Source organism: Gouania willdenowi, chromosome 8 (assembly GCF_900634775.1).
Source record: "Gouania willdenowi chromosome 8, fGouWil2.1, whole genome shotgun sequence".
NCBI classification, from domain to species: Eukaryota; Metazoa; Chordata; class Actinopteri; order Blenniiformes; family Gobiesocidae; genus Gouania; species Gouania willdenowi.
This window is the reverse complement of record NC_041051.1, coordinates 15055307-15077554: the sequence shown is the minus strand read 5'-3', so window position 1 is coordinate 15077554 and position 22248 is coordinate 15055307. Positions and strand designations below refer to the sequence as shown.

General features: G+C 36.4%; 1 protein-coding gene across 1 annotated transcript in view; it reads right to left on the bottom strand.

Annotated features, from left to right (window-relative positions):
* abca3b (ATP-binding cassette, sub-family A (ABC1), member 3b) overlaps positions 1–22248 on the bottom strand; it is a 39049-nt gene that overhangs the window by 15154 nt on the left and 1647 nt on the right. Inside the window, exons 3-16 of the mRNA XM_028455888.1 lie at positions 18822–19071; positions 15852–15975; positions 12852–13017; positions 11102–11362; positions 10889–11005; positions 9227–9347; positions 4902–5075; positions 3788–3969; positions 2225–2371; positions 1912–2041; positions 1655–1809; positions 1415–1570; positions 1109–1319; positions 147–297 (exon numbers count right to left, since the gene is read on the bottom strand). Of these exons, the coding sequence (XP_028311689.1) occupies positions 147–297; positions 1109–1319; positions 1415–1570; positions 1655–1809; positions 1912–2041; positions 2225–2371; positions 3788–3969; positions 4902–5075; positions 9227–9347; positions 10889–11005; positions 11102–11362; positions 12852–12866 (1820 nt within the window). The 5' untranslated portion in view covers positions 12867–13017; positions 15852–15975; positions 18822–19071. The remainder of the gene's footprint in view (positions 1–146; positions 298–1108; positions 1320–1414; positions 1571–1654; positions 1810–1911; positions 2042–2224; positions 2372–3787; positions 3970–4901; positions 5076–9226; positions 9348–10888; positions 11006–11101; positions 11363–12851; positions 13018–15851; positions 15976–18821; positions 19072–22248) is intronic.

Here is a 22248-nt window from a genome sequence, read left to right as displayed (position 1 = left end):
AACACAAGTAAGACACAAAGAGGGTCGATTAGTCATTGACTAATTTTGCCAATTAATGATCTTTCCTGAATGTCTTTTACTTTATAACGTTTGTTTCTTTCAGTTAATGATACACACAAATGTTAGTACCGGGTGCATTAACGTACCTGCCGGTGCTTTCTTTAGGTAAAATATATGAGAGCTCAGCTCCAGCACTGCTCTCCAGTGTGGCATTAGGAACATGTAACCGAACCCGCCGGCTGATCTCAGACACGTTACAGAGAGCGTCTTTAACGATCACCATGTGGTAGCCAGCACCTATTGGGACAATCAGCGCATTAAACTAAATACTGTCAAGAAAACTCGTTATTTTTTAGTTCCTTTAATGCTCTTTAACTCACTCAGTGCCACTGACGTAATATTGAGTTTTTTCACAGAAGTTGCTAGAATACACTGTGACGGAGTTCTACTGTAAATATAAGGCTTCTCTGTTGATGTAGTGACCAACTGGTGTCCTGAAGGTGGCAGCAGCGCACCTTTGGATGAGAAATTAGCCACTGATGCTACCATTAGCTAAGGAGGGAGAAGCAGGGATGAGGGAGATTATGGCACTATGAAGTGATATTGTGAAGTATCCAGCAGCTCACAGTACCACATACCTGAGTGGATTATTGATAATGTCTCGATCGTGAGATAAAACCATCAACTAACCGGGCTAAATGGGTCATCTCTGCGTTTCAGGAGGAAGAGGAAGTTACGTCAATGTGATTGACTGGGGGAGCAGATATAAAATACAGTAAACAAAATATTAAATTGTGAGCCAGATAGAAAAATAATAATTTAATAATTTTGCGTATTTGTGTAAAACTTGCTCCATTCAACTGCTGATTACGGAAGAACGAAACGAGCTACAAACAATTTTTTTTCTGATGAAAGTAGAGACTTTAATCTTTCAGAATCTGGTCTCAGATTTCAGATTGTCATAGTACAAAATATTCTGTGGGTCTTTAAAAATCAGTCAAAATGCTCCCAAACGGCTGGCACTGAGGGGGGTAGAAATTCTGAAAATGGTTGGCACTGAATGAGTTAATGCTGTGTATGAACAGTTAGAGTTTCTCTTCTCACTGACCGTATTTGTTTTTCAGGAAGAGCGGTGACCCGCAGCACTGCAGCTCTCCTCCTGCTATGATGGCAATACGATCTCCCAGTAAGTCTGCCTCATCCATAAAGTGTGTTGTAAGCAGGATGGTGCGACCGTGTTTCTCCCCTTGCAGGAGGTCCCAGGTGGCTCGGCGGGCTGAGGGATCCATGCCTGATGTGGGCTCATCTAACATGACAACCTGAAGATTGGAAAACGAAAAGAAGAGGAAAGAAATCTTTCATAAATAGGAGGCAAAAATAAAAGATTGTGAAGTAAACTGGTGAAGATATTCACCTTGGAGTCTCCTATGAGGGCAATTCCAATAGAAAGCTTTCTCTTCATCCCACCAGAAAGGGTTTTAGAACGAGCCTGTCGCTTGTTCTCAAGGTTGAGAATACGAATAATACGATCCACTTCATCTGGTATCTTGTTTTTTGAGAAGCCTTTTAGCTGCACAGGGGACAAAAACAGATCACACAAGTCACAAGTGCCTCTTATCCTATAAAATGAACAGTTTTGTGCAAAATACTGTACCTGCGCATAAAAGAGCAGGTGTTCAACAACTGTTAGGTTATCGAACAACACATCGTGCTGTGGACAGAGGCCCAGACTGCGGCGGATCAAAGGCATGTCTTGACAAATGTCATATCCGTTGATGTAGGCCCTTCCACTGGTCGGAGGAAATAGACCTGAAGGATACAATCTCAATTATTCATATTATGGGGGCCATATTACAGTTGTGTGCAGATTGTATAACATAACTTGATAAAGTTGTGTTTTTGTGTGCATACCCGTGAGCATGGAGAGTGTTGTGGTCTTGCCAGCACCGTTGTGCCCCAACATCACTGTGACCTGCCCTTCAAACATGTTCACAGTGAGATCTCGAACCGCCTGTCGTGTTTTGTTTCCAACTTTAAATTTCTGTAAAAAAAAAAAAAAAAAAAAAAAAAAAAGATATTAACCATAGAACAACTGCTTTTGTGCTACCTTATTAGCAAGAACTAAAACTAAAAAAAAAAACCAATGAACTACAAAATGCTGTGTCGAATCAGTGTTAATTTTTGGAGGCTAATGGAATCTGCAGGACCGAGTTTGGTCCTTTACCTTTGCAAGGTGTTTAATCTTGATCCCAGAGACCAGTCCGGATGGTTCTGCCTCGATGAACTCCCCTTTAAGGGCCTTTTCAGGATCCTCCTCCTCTTCTTTTTCATTCACCAAAAACATATGAGGGCTGCTGCACCAGTATGAAGGCTACAAGTTGGTGCATCAAAAAAAAAAAAAAATCAGAAAAGAATCAGGAAAAGTAAAATAAATAAATAAAAGTAACATATTTTCAATGCTAGTGTCAAAGTCATTGAATTTAATGGTTTCTTTAAGCTAGTAGTACTCAGTGATCATTCTCAATCGGTGTTCAAGAATCATTTGTGCTGCAGTTTCTATAACCTTGTATTTTTTTTCTATACAATTATTTTCCATTTAATCTTATTTTTAACTCGGGGGTCTAGCAGACCTGACCCTTAACCCTGTCAGTATCCATTGGAGGCCTAACAATCAAGTACCACTTAGTGGGGCATAAAGAGCTTTGTGAGATTCTGTCTTTGTCCTTTTACAAAGGCTGTTGGAAAGCCGTTATTTCGAACAAAATGCATTTAGCAGTAATGCCACAGTAAGAAGCACATTAGAAAAAAAATAATTACTTGACGGTAACAATCTTTCTTTGATAATGGCCTGATTTTGTGCACTTTATAAAGAAAAAATAAAGCTCTGACGCTATACTTTTAGTGTGATTCATTAGCAGAGAGTTGTTTATGCGGGAGTTTGAGTTGTAAGTAAATAATCTGGGTCTCACAGGTGATAGTTTGGTTAAAAATGTCTTTAATGTTTCAAATATGGCAGATTGAATTGAGACACTAAAATACACAACGAAGATTAGTTTATAATGTGTCTGTGTTTAGTCAAAAGCTGTGTTCGAATTTGCATACCAACATACTATACACTACACACTCATTGAGTATATACTGTCTACTATACAGTATAGTATAAGTATGGTTAGGAGGATTAGGATGAAACTTGCAAGACTGAAGTATACCTCCAAGTTTCCCAAGATGCATTTGGAACCTACAACGACAAAAACCTGAAGCGCAGTGAGGCTAAATACTGTATCTCCATTGAAGTCCTGAAAACATTTTAAGCGAGAAATTAACAAAGTAAAAGATTAACATTTGGTCATTTGATCTATAAAACTCGCGGAAACTGAAAAAACTTCCAGGTAACTTCAAAAAAGAGCCCTACTGTATTTACAAAACTGGTAAAATCTACTGGAAGACAACAAGAGATGCTTTTATTTTGAAACGGGAATGTTTGACTCTTAGCTTGAAGCCGGTCCCATGCAGGATGATTTTAAGTTCTACTTGCAATGCATCATGGGGCAGTTGAGTATAACTAGTGTTCCCAAGGTGAATACTTAAAAAATGTCCCTATATAGTACACGTCCTGGTATTTCTTGCGTACTCACTCTTTCTATTCTATCTTATGTATACGCACTACATACTCATTTTGATGTCAGATGTAGTATGAGTGGAACGTTAGTATGCGATTTCGAACCCAGCCAAAGAAATAAAAAATATCTGCACATATGAATAAATGAAAATGTGAGTGAAAACATACCAATAAAAAGAAATAGGACGGCAGAGGCACTCCGTACTCCCCAGGAAACACAGCCTCCACGTACCAGGCCACCAGCCCGTAGAGCACAGCATCAAACAGCAGCAAGCACAGAACCTGTGCCATGGAGAAGTCGTCATCCACCGTTACAGAGTCAAACAGGTTGGACCACTGGATTCCAGTACCTGACACAAGAGCAGAGTCCACTATGAGAAATATATTAAAATACAAGCTGTGATTCTTCAAGGTTTCATGTAATATTTCTGTAATGACCAGTAATAAGAGGCAGAGGTGAAAGTAACAGATTACAAGTGCTCAAGTTACTGTAATTGAGTGCCTCTTATGGGTACTTGTACTTTTTTTTAGTATATTTCTAAATCAGTCATTTTACTTGTTCTTCAGTACGTTTTAAAAGAAGTCATTTGTTACATTTCGACACCCAGCCGGTACAGAGTAAATTATTTTATTTTTTTGTTTTAAAATGATCAACGGACATTGTGAAACGGCAAAAAAAATGAAATGACCAGACAACAATCAAATGCATCGCATTATAGCCGACCAATCAGATTAAACATAATGCACTGTGCCAAAACAGCATTGAATGCTGGTTATTTTCTCAGTTTTAGAGTTCATAAAGGTAGCTATACTTTTTTTTAAATTTTGAATTCAATTCAATAGTGTTATTTCATTAAAATAATAATAATATTAATAATGTTTAACTTTTTATATTATACAGATTCCAATTGTGCAAGATTTCATCTCTTCCTTTTATACATGAAATGTTTACTGTATGCAATGGAACTGTGGCAAGATTTATTACCAAAATAAACGTGAGGGGTGAAAGTAACTAGTAAGTTTTACTTGGAGTACTATTTAATTGAGCTACTTTTTACTTGTACTTCACTTGTATTTTATGTATGATTTTCTTGTACTTGAGTACTATTTCAATCAAGTAACAGTACTTCTACTTGAGTATGATATATCAGTACTCTTTACACCTCTGATAAAAGGAATTAATTGTTAGTCATTGAACAACTCTAACTCATTTTGTCAGCTGTGCTATGACGAGGATACAGAAGGAGTATAAGACCAATGAAAATGTAATACCACATCTTACCTTTGCCTTCAAACATTCCTATGAGCTGTGCTCCCATGGCCATGGCCACGTTAGAGATAAGGCAAGCTGACACCTTCTGGGCATGGCTCAGTAAATCGTAGCGGGGCCACAGGAACAAATAAGGCAGGTAGCTGATGAAGTAGAGGAAACCACCTGCTGCAGCTGCCACGTTTGCTAAAAGTCACAGAGTGAAAAGACAAAACAAATACCACATGACATGCAGAGTCAATTGAATTGAGTGCAAAACCATTTCACGTCAGTGACAAAGCAATCACAGTTTGTCCAACTTCTTTTTTTTCTTTTGTAGTGAAACCCACATTTATCCAAAGCCATAGAGACAAGCTGACAGGTAAATTGTCCTGCAGAACCAATTTCTCCAGCTGACAGTTTATTTAAAACACTAGAAAGAGAAATTGTACCTGGGAAATGGGAAAGAACTAGAAGATTTATGAATGCGACAGAACACTCACAGGGAGGTTTTACTCTCTTTGAAGGTACAAAAACAAAACTCCACTTGTTAACTCCTTCTGAGAAATATTATATTATATTACCCTTTCTCAAAATTAGGAGTGTGACAATATCTCAATACGGCGATATATCGCAATATTTTTTCGCACGATTGATTATTGATATGCTCGCGCTATCATTTTTTTTTTTTCAAAATCTTTTTCTGCTTTTTTACTAAAATGTGCAGGTACGTCTTCACAGAAATTTTCTCACTGTTTGTTGAAGGAACCAACATTTTATTTACTGGGATATTACACTATAATGGTGTCACTGGTAAGAAAGATCCAATTTTTTGTTTACAGAAAACACTATTGGAGATACTTATTCATTTACATTAATATGTTGACACTTATTTACAGAAATGTTGTACTAAAATAGTGTCACTGCTCATAGGACACTTTTTCAATGTATTGTCTTTCAGAGATATAAAATAAAAATTTTATTTTTATGTCATACATTATCGTAGATTGATTTCATATTTCATCACATATCAATAATCGCAGTATCGTCATATCATGAGATAATCGTTATCGTGAGCTTCGCATCGCGTATCGTATTGTGAGGTACCCAGAGGTTCCCACCCCTACTTAAAATTGTTACAAAAGAAGGTCAATCGTTCTGTGAAAGCCTTGTATATTACCACAAAATATTCATTATTAAAACATAAAGACTAGGTTAGTGCTATTGCTAGGTTAATGTTAATGCTAGGCCGATGCTAATGCTAGGTTAATGCTAATGCTAGGTTAGTGCTAATGCTAGGCTGATATTATTGCTAGGTTATCGCTATTGCTAGATTAATGTTAATGCTAGGCCAATGCTAATGCTAAATTAGTGCTAATGCTAGATTAATGTTTTAGCAAGAGGAATGCTTGTGTTATGTTAGTGTTAATGCTAGATCAATGATAATGCTAGAATAATGCTAATTATATCGCTCGTTGAATATTAATGCTATGTTAGTGGTAATGCTAGGTTAATGCTAATGCTAGATTAATGCTAAGTGAATGCTAAAGCTATGTTAGTGCTAATGCTAATGCAATATTAATGTTAATGCAAGGCAAATGCTATTGCTAGTTGAATGCTAATGCTAGGTTAACTCTAGCTAACGCCAATACTAATGCTAGTTAATATGTATGCTAATACTAGCTAATGTTTATGCTAATGCTATTGCTGTATATTGTTAATGTTCCTGCTAATGCAAATGCTAATGCTAAGCTAATGCAGTGCGACGTGGGCCAGCACCTACATCCTCACTTGCATTTTCTTCAGGAAATGCAAATATTCTAGTTCTTATTATAATCAAGTTCATAGATTGATTCATTGTTCTGATAGTTGAAGAGCTGTTGTCAAAAAACAGAAAAACATCCTAAACAAGAGATAAAAGAAGACTGTTGGAAAATATCCATCAATACTGTTACCGTGTCAAAGCAATAAAACAAAACTGGAGCAGATGACGGACCGCATTACAGCGATAACTTTGGAACAAATTCAATATTTATGCCTATATGCACAAGTCGACAGCAGCCAAATGTGACCCTGAGTAGCCCCTGTATACAGCATGCTTGTAAATATACCAAACAAAATAAGTTTCCGTTTTTGATCAATGATGTTGAAATGTTTTGGAATATGTGAGTTTGTGTGGAGCTTTAGAACATTAAAAACAGAAAGCAGGAGGATTTGTCCCTTCCTTTTACTTTTCTCTGCTCTACAATTTTTTTATCATATATTTACAGTGGGGCAAAAAATATTTAGTCAGCCACCAATTGTGCAAGTTCTCCCACTTAAAATGATGACGGAGGTCTGTAATTTTCATCATAGGTACACTTCAACTGTGAGAGACAGAATGTGAAAAAAAAATCCAGGAATTCACATTGTAGGATTTTTAAAGAATTTATTTGTAAATTATGGTGGAAAATAAGTATTTGGTCAATAACAAAAATTCAACTCAATACTTTGTAATATAACCTTTGTTGGCAATAACAGAGGTCAAACGATTACTATAGGTCTTTACCAGGTTTGCACACACAGTAGCTGGTATTTTGGCTCATTCCTCCATGCAGATCTTCTCGAGAGCAGTGATGTTTTGGGGCTGTCGCCGAGCAACATGGACTTTCAACTCCCTCCACAGATTTTCTATGGGGTTGAGGTCTGGAGACTGGCTAGGCCACTCCAGGACTTTCAAATGCTTCTTACGGAGCCACTCCTTCATTGCCCGGGCGGTGTGTTTGGGATCATTGTCATGCTGGAAGACCCAGCCACGTTTCATCTTCAAAGCTCTCACTGATGGAAGGAGGTTTTGGATCAAAATCTCACGATGCATAGCCCCATTCATTCTTTTCTTAACACGGATCAGTCGTCCTGTCCCCTTAGCAGAAAAACAGCCCCAAAGCATAATGTTTCCACCCCCATGCTTCACAGTAGGTATGGTGTTCTTGGGATGCAACTCAGTATTCTTCTTCCTCCAAACACGACGAGTTGAGTTTATACCAAAAAGTTCTATTTTGGTTTCATCTGACCACATGACATTCTCCCAATCCTCTGCTGTATCATCCATGTGCTATCTGGCAAACTTCAGACGGGCCTGGACATGCACTGGCTTAAGCAGGGGGACACGTCTGGCACTGCAGGATTTGATTCCCTGTCGGCGTAGTGTGTTACTGATGGTAACCTTTGTTACTTTGGTCCCCGCTCTCTGCAGGTCATTCACCAGGTCCCCCCGTGTGGTTCTGGGATTTTTGCTCACCGTTCTCATGATCATTTTGACCCCACGGGATGAGATCTTGCGTGGAGCCCCAGATCGAGGGAGATTATCAGTGGTCTAGTATGTCTTCCATTTTCTGATAATTGCTCCCACAGTTGATTTTTTCACACCAAGCTGCTTGCCTATTGTAGATTCACTCTTCCCAGGCTGGTGCAGGTCTACAATTCTTTTCCTGGTGTCCTTCGACAGCTCTTTGGTCTTGGCCATAGTGGAGTTTGGAGTCTGACTGTTTGAGGTTGTGGACAGGTGTCTTTTATACAGATAACGAGTTCAAACAGGTGCCATTAATACAGGTAACGAGTGGAGGACAGAAGAGCTTCTTAAAGAAGAAGTTACAGGTCTGTGAGAGCCAGAGATCTTTCTTGTTATTTTCCACCATAATTTACAAATAAATTCTTTAAAAATCCTACAATGTGAATTCCTGGATTTTTTTTTCACATTCTGTCTCTCACAGTTGAAGTGTACCTATGATGAAAATTACAGACCTCTGTCATCATTTTAAGTGGGAGAACTTGCACAATTGGTGGCTGACTAAATACTTTTTTGCCCTACCGTATTTGCCTATAAAAGTTTATAGTTACATTCTGCAGGTAATTTTTAACCTTTATAGGGATGACATAGTGGAGAAGTCTGTGGGTGCAGCACACCAAAGTTTATTACAGAACTAAAACAAAATTAAAAAAAAATAAGTATTGTTAGTTGGGCATTTTTTGTGTTTATGTTTTCTCCTTTGACTTCCTCAACCCCATCCCTCCAATTGTTTTTCTTTTGTCAAGCCACCTTTGTGAACAAGAAATTGTTCTTAAATGCTTGAAAAATAAATTTTGGAAAACTCAAGCAGAAGTGGAAACAGCCAAATAAATTAATGGTTAAGTAAACTTTAGATTTGTGTTTTTGTTTTTCATTCACTTTCAGGCAGAAATGGTGTACGGTAACTATCAAATACTCAGAATTTTTCTCTGTATTTTCATTTCTTTCATATGTATATTTTCATTATAAGTATTTCATTCATGCTTTGCACCAAACAAACAAAATTGGGGGAAGAAAAAAAAAAACAAACCTCGTGAAAAAAAGGCACTGATCATGAAGCTGAAGTTGATGGTGGCCACAGTGAAGACGAGCAGGAAGATGAAGATCAGCGTGGGGTCACTGCTGGTCAGCACTGCACCGTTGGGCTTCACCTGAATAAACACATTCATATTTAGCAGATGGTTCCACTGGAGATTTCTTCCAATAAAAAAGAGGGAGTTTTTTCTTCCCACTGTCGCTAATTGCCTGTACATGTGGATCTTGTTGGGTTCTTTCTTTCTTACTATGGACTCTCTTTTTTGTTAAGTGCTTTGAGATGACTTTTTTGTAATTTGCACTATACAAATAAAGTTGAATTGAATGGTTAAGACCTAAAAAATATATATATTTTCACATTGAATTAAAAAAAAATAAATAAATAAAGCTTTTTGATGAGTGGGCTGCAATATAACGCAGAACCAACACGACTTAGTAAGCCCTGACTTACCTCACCTATGCCAGACTAGCAAAAATGTATCCAATCAGATCTGACTCATGCAATAGATGTGAACTTCCACCAGCCGATCACATACAGTATATATGTTCTGGTCATGTCCCAAACTTACTGAATTCTGGCACAGCATCTTTGATACATTAGGAAAGTGAATCTAGACCCCCTTATTGCCCTCTTTAGAATATCACCCACTTCCAGTTGGCCCAACACATTATTGCTTTCACCAGCTTACTTGCAAGGAGACTCATCCTCCTTAAATGAACTCACTCAGGACCACCTACACATGATAGATGGATCCAGGAAACATTACCATGTGTGAGACTTGAGAAAACGTGATTCTCCAGGAATGGGCCACTACAGATGTTTCATAAAATCTGGCAGTCTTTTTTTAATATACAGTATATGAACACCTTGCATATCCAACCTGAGAACTGATGAACAACTGAGCTGTTTTTTTTCAATATGCATTTTATACATTATTAGCCCCCGTCCACAACTTCCAATATATACTGTATGTATATATATATAGTCATTGTTTTGCTATACTCTTATATCAGTCCCCACTTGTTGATGACTTATAATCTTTAATTGTTTTAATTGTTTTGTCTGTTGTGTGAATGTTTGTCCCCTTCAGCACCTTCTGTTATTCAATAGCAAACCTCTCTTGGTCATTAAAAAAACTATCTTACAAGTTGTTGAATAGAATCAAGGATTATTATAATAAATGGTGACCTTATTTATTATACCTGCAATGAATTAAGTTTCCAGCTCAAGTAAATATCTTATGAGTCTGAATTGATTTGTATTGTTCTTAATATATAAGGCATCTCAAAGCTATTATGATTATGATCTTATTTTTTTCTATTATTTTTATTATTATTTCTTGATTTTATTATTTATTTTTTTTGTCTGTGTTAATGAAATTTATTGATACCCTCATAATGACACTTGCACATGACCCTGCTTTTATGTTTAGCTTAAGTGTCTGTATGGTGTTTATTTGAAAATAAAATAAAGTTATAAATCATTAAAAAAAAAAAGAGAGAGAGAGCAAATGTTTGAACTGTTTGTTTGATTATCCAATGCATCAAGATTGTTCTTGATGCAAGAACAGTAACTGCCATGCATTATTGATGTTATTATTCCTTGTAATTGCTCCCTTCATATGTAAAAAATCAATTAAAAAAAGCCCAGACTTACGTGAATACAAAGGAGAAGAGTAACACAAAACACTGAAATGGAGAGGAAAAGGAAGAACATGAGGAACCAAGCACTCCAGTGCAGCCAGTTACTGAGACCCATCATCCTCATGTACTCCTGTAATGTACAAAGACAGGAAAGACTTAAATTAAAAAAAGTCTGACATCTTGGATTAAAGACTCCACAATGTTGCACGAATTTAGTGAAACCGACCCTGAGCTTCCTTTCCTTCTCCTCCACCACGGCTCGTACGATGTTGATGGATGTGTAAGTGAAGCTGAGCACCAGCAGTAGAGGCAGCTGGTTCTGAATCGCCAAGATGAAGACGTCATATATAAAGGCTGGAAAGGGAAATCGGGACAGAACCACTCGAATCCGTTTGCAGCAGGTGGGAAGCAGCTCCTTTGTTGTGAGAGAGCATGATGGCTCTGTCCACGGCATGCTGCACTGCCAGGAAGCCCTCACGGTAATAACCTGCAAAGGAGACAGCAAGAATAAGACAAATGTCACTAATTATTGACCAAGAAGACATGTTTGGATGAAGGTAAACATGTATTTTTATGCATTAAAAACACTTTAAAAAAAATAAAAACTACATAAGCATGATACTGTAATTTAGAATTGATTTAGATTAAGAGGTGTCCTGATCGGATATTGATATCAGATATCGGTCCGATATCAGCCAGAAAACTAATATCGGATTTTATCGGACTATATCTAAAATCTCCAATATACATTATATTTATTCAATTGTAGAATACTGTAGATATTATGTGGAAGGCTAAAATGTATGTAACCAACTGGTTAATAATAAATGGGTCAGTTTTTCTCAGACCTACTGGAGCTGACTATTGTTCTCTGTTTGAGTAACATCACTTGATCAAGCCTTTTCTAACATTCCACACTCCAAAATAATTAATAAAAGAACGTATGAATCGTGCTGATATTGTATCGGATCGATATCGGAATCAGCTGCAATATCGACATTGTATCGGAAATGAAAAAGTTGTATCGGACATCCCTAATTATTAATATTAACCAAAACAAATTATATTCAATCTAATACTAAACCTTACAATGAAAGAACAGAAATAAAACATTCCTCTTTCCAGAGGTGAAAGTAATGGATTACAAGTACTTGCATTACAGTAAATTAGTTGTTTTTATGGGTACTTGTACTTTTTTTTTAGCATATTTCTAAATCAGTAATTTTATTTGTATTTAAGTACATTTTAAAAGTAATTTGTTACATTTCTTTACCCAAACATTACTGAGTAATTTATTTATTTTTTTGTTTTAAAACGAGACATTGTGAAACTGCAAAAAAATGAAATGATTAGACAACAATCAAAAGCATCACCAACCAAACTTAATCTAAAGCACCATGACAAAACAGCAGTGAATGCCTCTACATTTCTCAGTTTTAGACTTCATAATTTTAACTATACTTAGAGCCTGAGAATTCTTTTATTTTGAATTGAATTAATTTACGTCATTTTTTTATTTATTTTTTATTTGTACATTTTGACAAACCTTTTATTTCATGAATAAACAAATTGAGTTCCAATTGTGCAAGATTTTATATCTTCCTTTTTAAGTTTATACATGAGATGTTTATTGTATGCAAGGGTACCGTGGTAAGATTTATTACCAAAAAATAAACATGGGGGGTGAAAGTAACTAGTAACTTTTACTTTGAGTACTATTTAATTGAGCTACTTTTTACTTGTGCTTGAGTATTTTATGTATGATTAACTTGTACTTGAGAACAATTTAAATCAAGTAACAGTACTTCTACTTAAGTAGGATATATCAGTACTCTTTACACCTTTTGACTAAATTCCTACCATCTATGAAAATATGTGAGCACATTAATTTACAACACAAGAAGTCCTAAAAACGTTGGCAGGAAATCTAAAATAACGAGGTAAAGAGATCATTTTTAAGTAGTTAAAGCCCTCACCTGGTGTGCCACCATCCATGGAGAACTGCTCTCTGGGGCCAGGTAACTGGAAAAGGGGAAAGAGACTGAGAGTGTGCCAATCCAGGTCACTGTTGGGGCTCAGCTCCGACTTCTCCTTGGCGGGCGCGTTACGTGGGCTGAAGCTGAAGCGCAGGTGATAGCTCACCTGTGCGGAAATGCCAAAACACAACACGTGGTCAGCACATGCAGTATTTTTTATTTTATTTAGAATTTTTCTATTGAAAATAATTCAATGTACAAAAACTCTGGATGAGAAATTCCCAATGAGTATCTACAGTACAATCCAATGTGCAATAGACAGGAACATACAAAACAAAAAGAAACACAAATAAATACAAATTCAAACCAAGGCCATCAACATGTAAGGCATGACACACAACCTAGACCAGTGTTTCTCAAATGGGGTACGTGTACCCTTAGGGGTACGTGATGGCACCACAGGGGGTACTTGAGAGATAGTGGAAAATAAATAAATTAAAACTTATGAGGTTTTGTAATGTGATATTTTTTATTTTTTTTTGTTACAAGAACATAATTCACATATTGGACTGAAGCCAGTTAAATCAGAAATACAGGGGCTCCTTGAGAGAAAGTGGAAAATTAACAAACAAAAAACGTAAAAATTATAGGGTTCTGTAAAATTTGTGTTTAGTTAAAAATGATAATCATAATAATGATGATGAAAATAATTTTGATCAGAACATGAACTGGAAATACAAGGGTCAGTCGTGGTCCCACATCAGGTTCGAGATGACCAGAAATGATAAAAACTATAGAATACAGGTGCTGGTCATAAGATTAAAATATCATGAAAAAGTTGATTTATTTCAGTTATTCCATTCAAAAAGTGAAACTTGTATATTATATTAATTCATCACACACAGACCTATTATATTTCAAATGTTTATTTCTTTTAATTTTGATGATTATAACTGACAACTAATGAAAATCCCAAATTCAATATCGCAGGAATCTAGAATACTACTTAAGAAAATTTCTAGAAATTTTGACCAACTGAAAGGTATGAACATGAAAAGTATGAGCATATACAGCACTCAATACTTAGTTGGGGCTCTTTTTGCCTGAATTACTACAGCAATGCGGCGTGGCATGGAGTGAATCAGTCTGTGGCACTGCTCAGGTGTTATGAGAGCCAGGGTTAAGGTCAGGTGAGTTTGCTGGCCAATCAAAAACAGGGATACCATGGTCCTTAAACCAGGTACTGGTAGCTTTGGCACTGTGTGCAGGTGTCAATTCCTGCTGGAAAACTAGGTCTGCATCTCCATAAAGTTGGTCAGCAGCAGGAAGCATGAAGTGCTCTAAAACTTCCTGGTAGACGGCTGCGTTGACTTTGGACCAAAGGAAACACAGTGGACCAGCACATGACATGGCACCCCAAACCATCACTGACTGTGGAAACTTTACACTCGACCTCAAGCAATGGATTCTGTGCCTCTTCCTCCAGACTCTGGGACCTTGCTTCCAAAGGACATGCAAAATGTACTTTCATCAGAGAACATAACTTAGAACCACTGAGCATCAGTCCAGTCCTTTTTGTCTTTAGCCCAGGTGAGACGCTTCTGATGCTGTCTCTAGTTCAGTGGATTGACACAAGGAATGCGAAAGCTGAAACACGTCTTGCATATGTCTGTGCGTGGTGGTTCTTGAAGCACTGACTCCAGCTGAAGTCCACTCTTTGTGAATCTCCCCACATTTTTGAAATTGTTTAGTTTCACAATCCTCTCCAGGGCGTGTTATCCTTATGCTTGTACACTTTTTTCTACCACATCTTTTCCTTCCCATCGCCTCTCGATTGATGTGCTTGGACACAGAGCTCTGTGAACAGCCAGCCTCTTTAGCGATGACCTTTGTGTCTTGCCCTCCCTGTGCAAGGGTGTCAATGGTCGTCTTTTGGACAACTGTCAGGTCAGCAGTCTTCCCCATGATTGTGTAGCCAACAAGAACTAGACTGAGACATTTAAAGGTCGTTGCAGGGCACCAGGTGTCTTCAATATTGAACCTCTCCACAATATTCTAATTTTCTAAGATACTCAATCTGGGATTTTCATTAGTTGTCAGTTCTAATCATCAACATTAAAAGAAATAAACACTTAAAATATGTCAGTCTGTGTGAAATGAATGTATACATCATACAAGTTTCACTTTTTGAATGGAATTACTGAAATAAAATATCTTTTTCAAGATATTTTAATTTCATGACCAGGACCTGTATAAATTCATTCAGGAGGCACTAAATGCTGTTTAATTCATCTTATTAACAATGGGACTCTTTAAAATGTGTTATCACTTATCATTATCCATCATTATGCTCTATAGTGGGTTTTTTCATAGAATTCTGAGCAAAATGTTGACGTCGGTACTTGGGCCAAAAAAGTTTGAGAACCACTGACCTAGATCATACAAATGTGTCTACGAATACAAATACACATCTGCAATTATACTAACCCAAGCAGATATATAAAACATATATATACATTTTTCTTCTTTGTTTTAAAACACTAAATACTAGCACATGCAATGTGATCCATTGAGAAAACCTGAAGCCTTTATGCCTTGTAAGGGGTTAATCACACAGATCCCATTCCTCTGAGGTTTTGGCCCAATGATTTATGAAATAAAGCAGGTTACAAATGGATTATAGATTCCTAAGTCGGTCAAGCTTTTTGTTCACACACAAATCACGAAATCAGTATGGGAAAGCTTGTCTCTGCATCGGTAAAGCCATTCCTGAGTCCTCTGTCAAGTTATACAGGAAACAAAACAACAACACTAATAAACCTCTACAAAAAAACAGGATTTAAAGAAACAAAGAGAAGCCTTTGAACCAGTGTCACTGGTTGCACTGGTTGGGCATGTAATCATAACCGAAGATCAGTAAAAAGGCTCAAGAGCTGTTATTCAGGTTATTCTGTTGTGACCCAGAAGCCTCATTTCACGCAGTTCCTGCTGCTTTCTTACCTTCAGGGCAATGGCTCATCATCGAGTGAAGGGGTGATCGAACACCACAGCAGCAAGCACTGCCCGTGAATGAGGGTCGTTTCTCACAAATGCCTCAACTGCTCCTCTGTCACAAAGCCACGCACTGGAAAAAAATAACCAAAAAAACGCACAAAAAAAAGATACAAAGAGGGGGAGAAAAAGGATTAGATATCACTTATTTCTACCTTTCGCTCATTGTGTTTTACATGCTAGCCAGGAGGAAAGGCATAACATCTAGAGCAGTTGTTCCCAATCTTTTTTGTCCCGTGTACCCACTTTGCATTTTAGTCAAATCATGTGAACCCCCTCTTCAAATCATAAGTACCCTCTCCATAATTTCAAATTCTTTTTCATTTGTGGAACAGCGGGCTCGCCTAAACCTCCAACTGTGTCTCAACATTGGTTCCCTTATGATGCATTCACACCAAACGCATTTCAGGCCCTACTTGTGGACGCTTGTACTCATTGAATCAGACGCTTGTCACAAGCATCAAGGACGCTCTGGACGCGCGCCCAAACAAGTTGGGAAGAGAGAACGTTGAGCGCGTTTAGGGGAGGGCTTTCTCTATTGCCGGTGGTGTTCATACAATGGATGATTTTGTGGCGATCAGTTACGTTCATAATTCACCCAGTGACTGTGAAGTGGTGGGGAACATTACTGTGTTGAGAAGGCTGTGTTTCAAGTCGGATATATCTTGGTGTGATTCAGTGTGTGCACTGTGATGTTAGAGGGCTATTGAGAAGTGTGGTTGAATGGAGAATAAAATTTTGAATTCCTTGCTGAACACGCCCCCTCCGACTCCCGTTCATCGATTCTACATTATATAGAAAGTGGCTTGGCTTTATTTGCGCCTCGGCGCCGTTTCTGGATTCACCAGAGCTGCGCTTGGACGAGAGTCGCTTTCAGCGCTACTTCAGTCTCTCCGGTGCCAAGTTTGACCACCTGCTGACCAGCATCGCCTCTCGCATCTTCTTCCAGGACACCAACTACAGGCGCTCTATTCCAGCAGAAGAGCACCTGTCCATCTGTCTCCGGTTAGTGTTTTTCTTTTCATTATTCTGAATTCGTCACGGTTGGGAAAAGCTCCTGATTGGTCGATACGACCCAAAAATCCCAACTCCAGCGTCGGCCGCTTTGGAGGCGCCGGACACACGTCAAAAGCTTGAAATCTCAATACGTGCGGCAGGTAAAACTTAAAAATGCACCACACAGGAGGCGCGGGGTGTGCAGCGGGACCTCTTGACGCTCCTAGAAGCGCGTCCACCATATATTGTGAATGTACACTTGACGCTGTTGATGCTTTGGTTGCGATTGTGTGAACGCGCCATAAGCTTAATCTACAAATTCAAAACAATGATTGGAATTAAAGTGAAATTTATTTTCTATTTTATTCTTTAATCACCATTCAACTTTTATGCAATTATTCAATAGTAAATATGGTATCCTTTGTAAAATGTAGCTATTTCTCCGACTGTCAGAAGTGTGATAAAATGGCCTCTACAGCATAAAATAATCCTGTTTCAATAATCTACAAGAAAATATAGTATTCTACTGAGCAATAGTGCTGTTAGTTTGTGGTGAAAAAAAAAATTAAAAATTAAAAAGGAACGAGGAACATTTCCCGATTATTTTAGGTTAGATGTTAAATCTTAGTAGTAATGCGGCGTACACGTCCCGGTTTGGAAACAACTGATTAGAGCATCGTGAGTTTGAAAACCCTCCAAACAATAAAAAAACAAAAAAAAATTCACTTTGGAAAAATTACTTTATTGCACAACTTACTTAATACTCAACCTATGATGCAAACATAACAAAACCTTCATGTTATCAAAAATAGTTTCGCAAAACTATCCCTATCCAGAGTTGAATGTGGACCAGACTAAAAACAAATACTTGCATAGAGATACAGAGACAAGGAAAAAACTAATGTGGTACATTACACACACTGAAGGTCTGGTTAGCTCCAACTTAGTTCATGAACTACTAGTTCCTGAATATAGTCATACTTCTATTTAAAAACTCTATATAATTTTAGATTTTAAACATGAATTCTATAATTCATTAAAAATAATCTAATGCCTTTTTTAATCCATTCAGAATTCAGTATATTTTTACATTGTAAAATATGAAATGTTTTTATTTGATTCTGTACGAGGTTTAAAACCCAATGCATTACATAACGATATAATTCTATACACACATGTATCAATATGAAAATAAAATGTGCATATATATATATATATATATATATATATATATATATATATATATATACTGAATAATCTTTGATCTTATCTGTTAAAGAAAACATGTTTATATTCAGAACACTCCATCATTGTCTTTTTCTCTAATATTTGATTCAATGCCAAGATAAACTCAATTATTTACTTGTGGCTCCATGTGCTCCATGAGGATCTCACACAGGCTGCTCGTCTGCACTATTCATCATTATATTTATTACATGTCAAAAAGGTGAATACACATAAAGCTCCAAGTAATAGCCATTAAAAAAAAATGTTGCTCATGCTGTAAATGATTTCGAGGAAATAAAATACGTCACACTTCCTGTGTTTCACTTTAAACTTACAGTAAAACGCGTAGACAATGTAAGCAAGGTGTGGACTATTTGCTCTCCTGGGAGCTGTTTCTGGAAAAACCAGTATTCCCAGCACAACCCTAAACTACAAATGGTGTCAGGGCTGTGGTATCTATTTTCCTGGCCATTGTGGTGATGAAAACATCATGAACTGAAAAAGCAAACGTCAAGCTTTGCCATAAACCACATAATTGTTTATAATAGCTTTAATGTCATTGATGTATCTATTGATTATGCCTATTGTGCCAGTTTTAAAAACAAACTAATCCAGTCTCAATTTTGTCCAGAGTGTTTTAATTATCAATAAAACTCATTACTTTAGACATTTCTTCATCTTCCAAGTAGAACCCACCTTGCAACTTGAGTCTAAGGCTGCTTTGCACGTCCTCCGCCACCCGACGCACCACACTCGAGTTACCAGGAACATAAGCCAGCTGTAGATCTCGTAAGAAGAATTTTGGTAGCGAATCGATGGAGAAGCTCTCATAGATGGTGGCGTTGGGGTAGTCAGTGAAAGGCACCTTCTGACGCAGGACGATGAGGATGCTGGAGAAGAGCAGCGGGAGCAGTATTTCTCCCAAAGTCACCAGAATCCGACGTTTCTGTAGAAATCAAATTGTACATGAAGAAAAAATATTTTAACAGGAAATCAAATTTAAAAAATTCAAATCGTTTTTTTTTTTTTTAAAGTCTCTGGGAACTATTAATGGACCTCTTGACAATGACTGTGAATTGTGACCATGGAATAATTTGGTTTATTATATATTTTAAACTTATTTTAATTTCATCTATAAATATCTAAAAAAATATATATATATATACATATAATTGCAAAAAAAATATGACAAAAGAATGCCTCACAAACACAAAAAATATATTAATGGTGTGAATATTTTAACAATGCGTTATGATCACAGGGTTCATTACAGTTTAGTCAAGCAAATGAGGTTACTCAGCAATTACTGAATACCGAATCATCTTTTTACACTTTTTTGTGTAAATTAAATTAAGTAAGAATTATGGGTAAGCCTCTATTTTATTAGGTTTCACCCACTATTGGATTCTAAACACAGTCTATTCATATAAGTAAAGTATCACCATGTCACAACTAGTAATTGTTAATAAAATACTCAAACATTGAGAGAAATATGTTATTCTAGTGTGAAAACAATGAGAAAATTGTGTATTTTAATAGAATAAAACTAAAACCTACTCCAACACTCACAATATGCACTCAAAAGCTTCTCCTTTCCTTTAACATTGCAGTAACAGTGAATAAATGTTTGCTATGTAGTGAGTAAAATAGAGAAAGACAACTGCTTCCTTCATAAAGCAGTGGTTCTCAATAATGGGTTGCGGCGCAAAAGTAGACGAAAGCTGTAATGAGTTACAGCTTTTGACCTTGAAAAAACATGATAATAATAATACAAGGTTTTAGTTTTGAAGTTGATTTATTTAATAAGATTGTACATGTAACTGTTTTTTTTAAAATTAAAGATATAGAAAAATATAGATGTAAAACTAAATATTGATGGTGTGAACTTCGAAACAGTACCATGTATTAAATTAAATTCCTAGGTGTAATTCTTGACCATAAAATGAACTGGAAACCACATATCAAATAAGTTTGGGGGAAGTTGGCCTGAGCATTGCCGTCCTGGGAAAACAAGGCAATTCTTCAGCCAGAAAGCATTATATACCGTATATTACACTGTACAACACAATTTTACACACTGCATTGAGACTTATGGGAAATACATATAAAAGCAACCTCCAAACAACAAATATCATGCAGAAAAGTCCATTCAACTCATTTTTAAAGCAGGTTTTTAGAGACCACACAAATATATTTCTTTTAAAACTAAAAACACTTAAACTTCATGATCTCCAACATATGATGATTGGGTGAAAGAGGTTATGGGTCACATGCATTTGGAAAAAAAAATCAGATATACACTGAAAAAAGAAATTTTATGACCAGTGGCTGCCATTGTTGTCTTATTTTGAAAGTGTGTCTGCTGATAAGCTTTTTAATTTGCATAAGCTCACAAACTACAAATCAGTGTAACATAATAATGTAACCTGATTTTCTGATCCGGCATAGCAGGGGTTGGGCTCTTTGTTTTGTTTTGTTTTTCTTGTTTAACATTGTGAAAAATAAAAAAAAAAGTTCAAAATAGCTCAAGTGCTTTTAAAAAACAAAAACAACTTACTTCCACATAACATAAGGACACTGTTTTCAGAAAGAAGGAAATACATAAATAGAAGAAATAAAAGACAGTAAAAACATTAGCAACTTTAAAAATATATACAAAAAAAACCAAAACATATTTTATACAAATACAAAGCTGAGAATCAGCATGCTGACCCAAGGCGGGTCAACATGATGATTCTTGTCTGGTGCGGATCTTTTCCCTGTGCCTGCATCAACTATGTGTATAATATATTCTATATAAATTAGCTGTTATGACAAAAAAACATAGTAAGAATTGTAAAACGAGGCGAACAATATAATTGAAAATATGTGGTATCTTTGGTACGGGTATAGCAATGTATAGAAATATACAGTAGGTATATATTCATAATTATAACTTGTATATGGGTAGTTTATAATATTACTGTATCTTCATTGTTTTTGTATATAATAATGGCTTGGATTGATATAGCGCTTTTTTCGAGGAGACTAAAAGCACGTTACATAAACTGGCCTGGGCAAAAAATGTAATCGATTTATCGACTTTGTTGATAAAAACGATTTTTATTTTGCAAATTTGTTATAAAAAAAAAATAGTCATTATTTTTCTTTTTTTTTTTTCTTCCACCACAGTTTTTTTCTGACTTTTTTACGTTCCGTCCTTGTGGGTTACCGTAGCGTGATGTGAGCCAGCCTCGTTGTTTACATTTATTTACCCTTCAGTAGGCTATATGTGTGCCACAGCATGCTTACTTTTTTATTCACAGTATGCTGAGATGCTAAGGTTTATTATTTTTCAATTGTAATGTTATGGGTTATAAAATATGTAGATGATAGATAACATTTTTATTGTATTTTACAGCTGATTTGAGACATGGGTCAAAATCCATTATCAAAAGAGATGCTAACAAAAAGCTAACACAAGAGGAAGGATACGTTTCATGAGGTTTTACTTCAGGCTCAGTAATTGTGTTAAATTGTAATTTAACTTAAGTAATTGATAACTAGGGCTGGGTAAAAAATTTATTTAATCAATTAATCTAATTTGTAGATAAAAACAAATTCGAGTTTAAAAAAAAAAAAAAAAAAAAAAGTTATTATTTTTCAATTTCCCACCACAGATTTTCAGACTTTTTTGCGTTCCGATGTGAGCCAGCCCCCTCTTTATTTATCCTTTGAGTAGGCTGTATGTGTGCCAAAGGCCTGTTCAATTTTTTTAATCGCACTATGCTGAGATGCAAGGGAAGAGTTCATTTTTTTTAATTGTAATGTTGTAAAATATGTAGTTATCTGATTTTTTCAGAAAATTTAAGCTACTGTGAAGTTGCTGTTGCACTTTTACTTAAACCTGGGTTAAAGCTTGAACTTGTTGAATGACAGAGCCTCATTTACTTTTTATTATGGGATTGTTCTATGCATTTTAACTCTTGAGGAAGATCACAGCAATAAAGTTGCACTTCTGACAATATATCTGATGTCTGCAGTCATTTTTAAGCGCATTGAAAAAAAAAAAATTGAATCAAAACTCCAATTTTTATTTAAAAGAAGGTAATGTCAGAATACAGTACAGAAGGAGATTATTCAG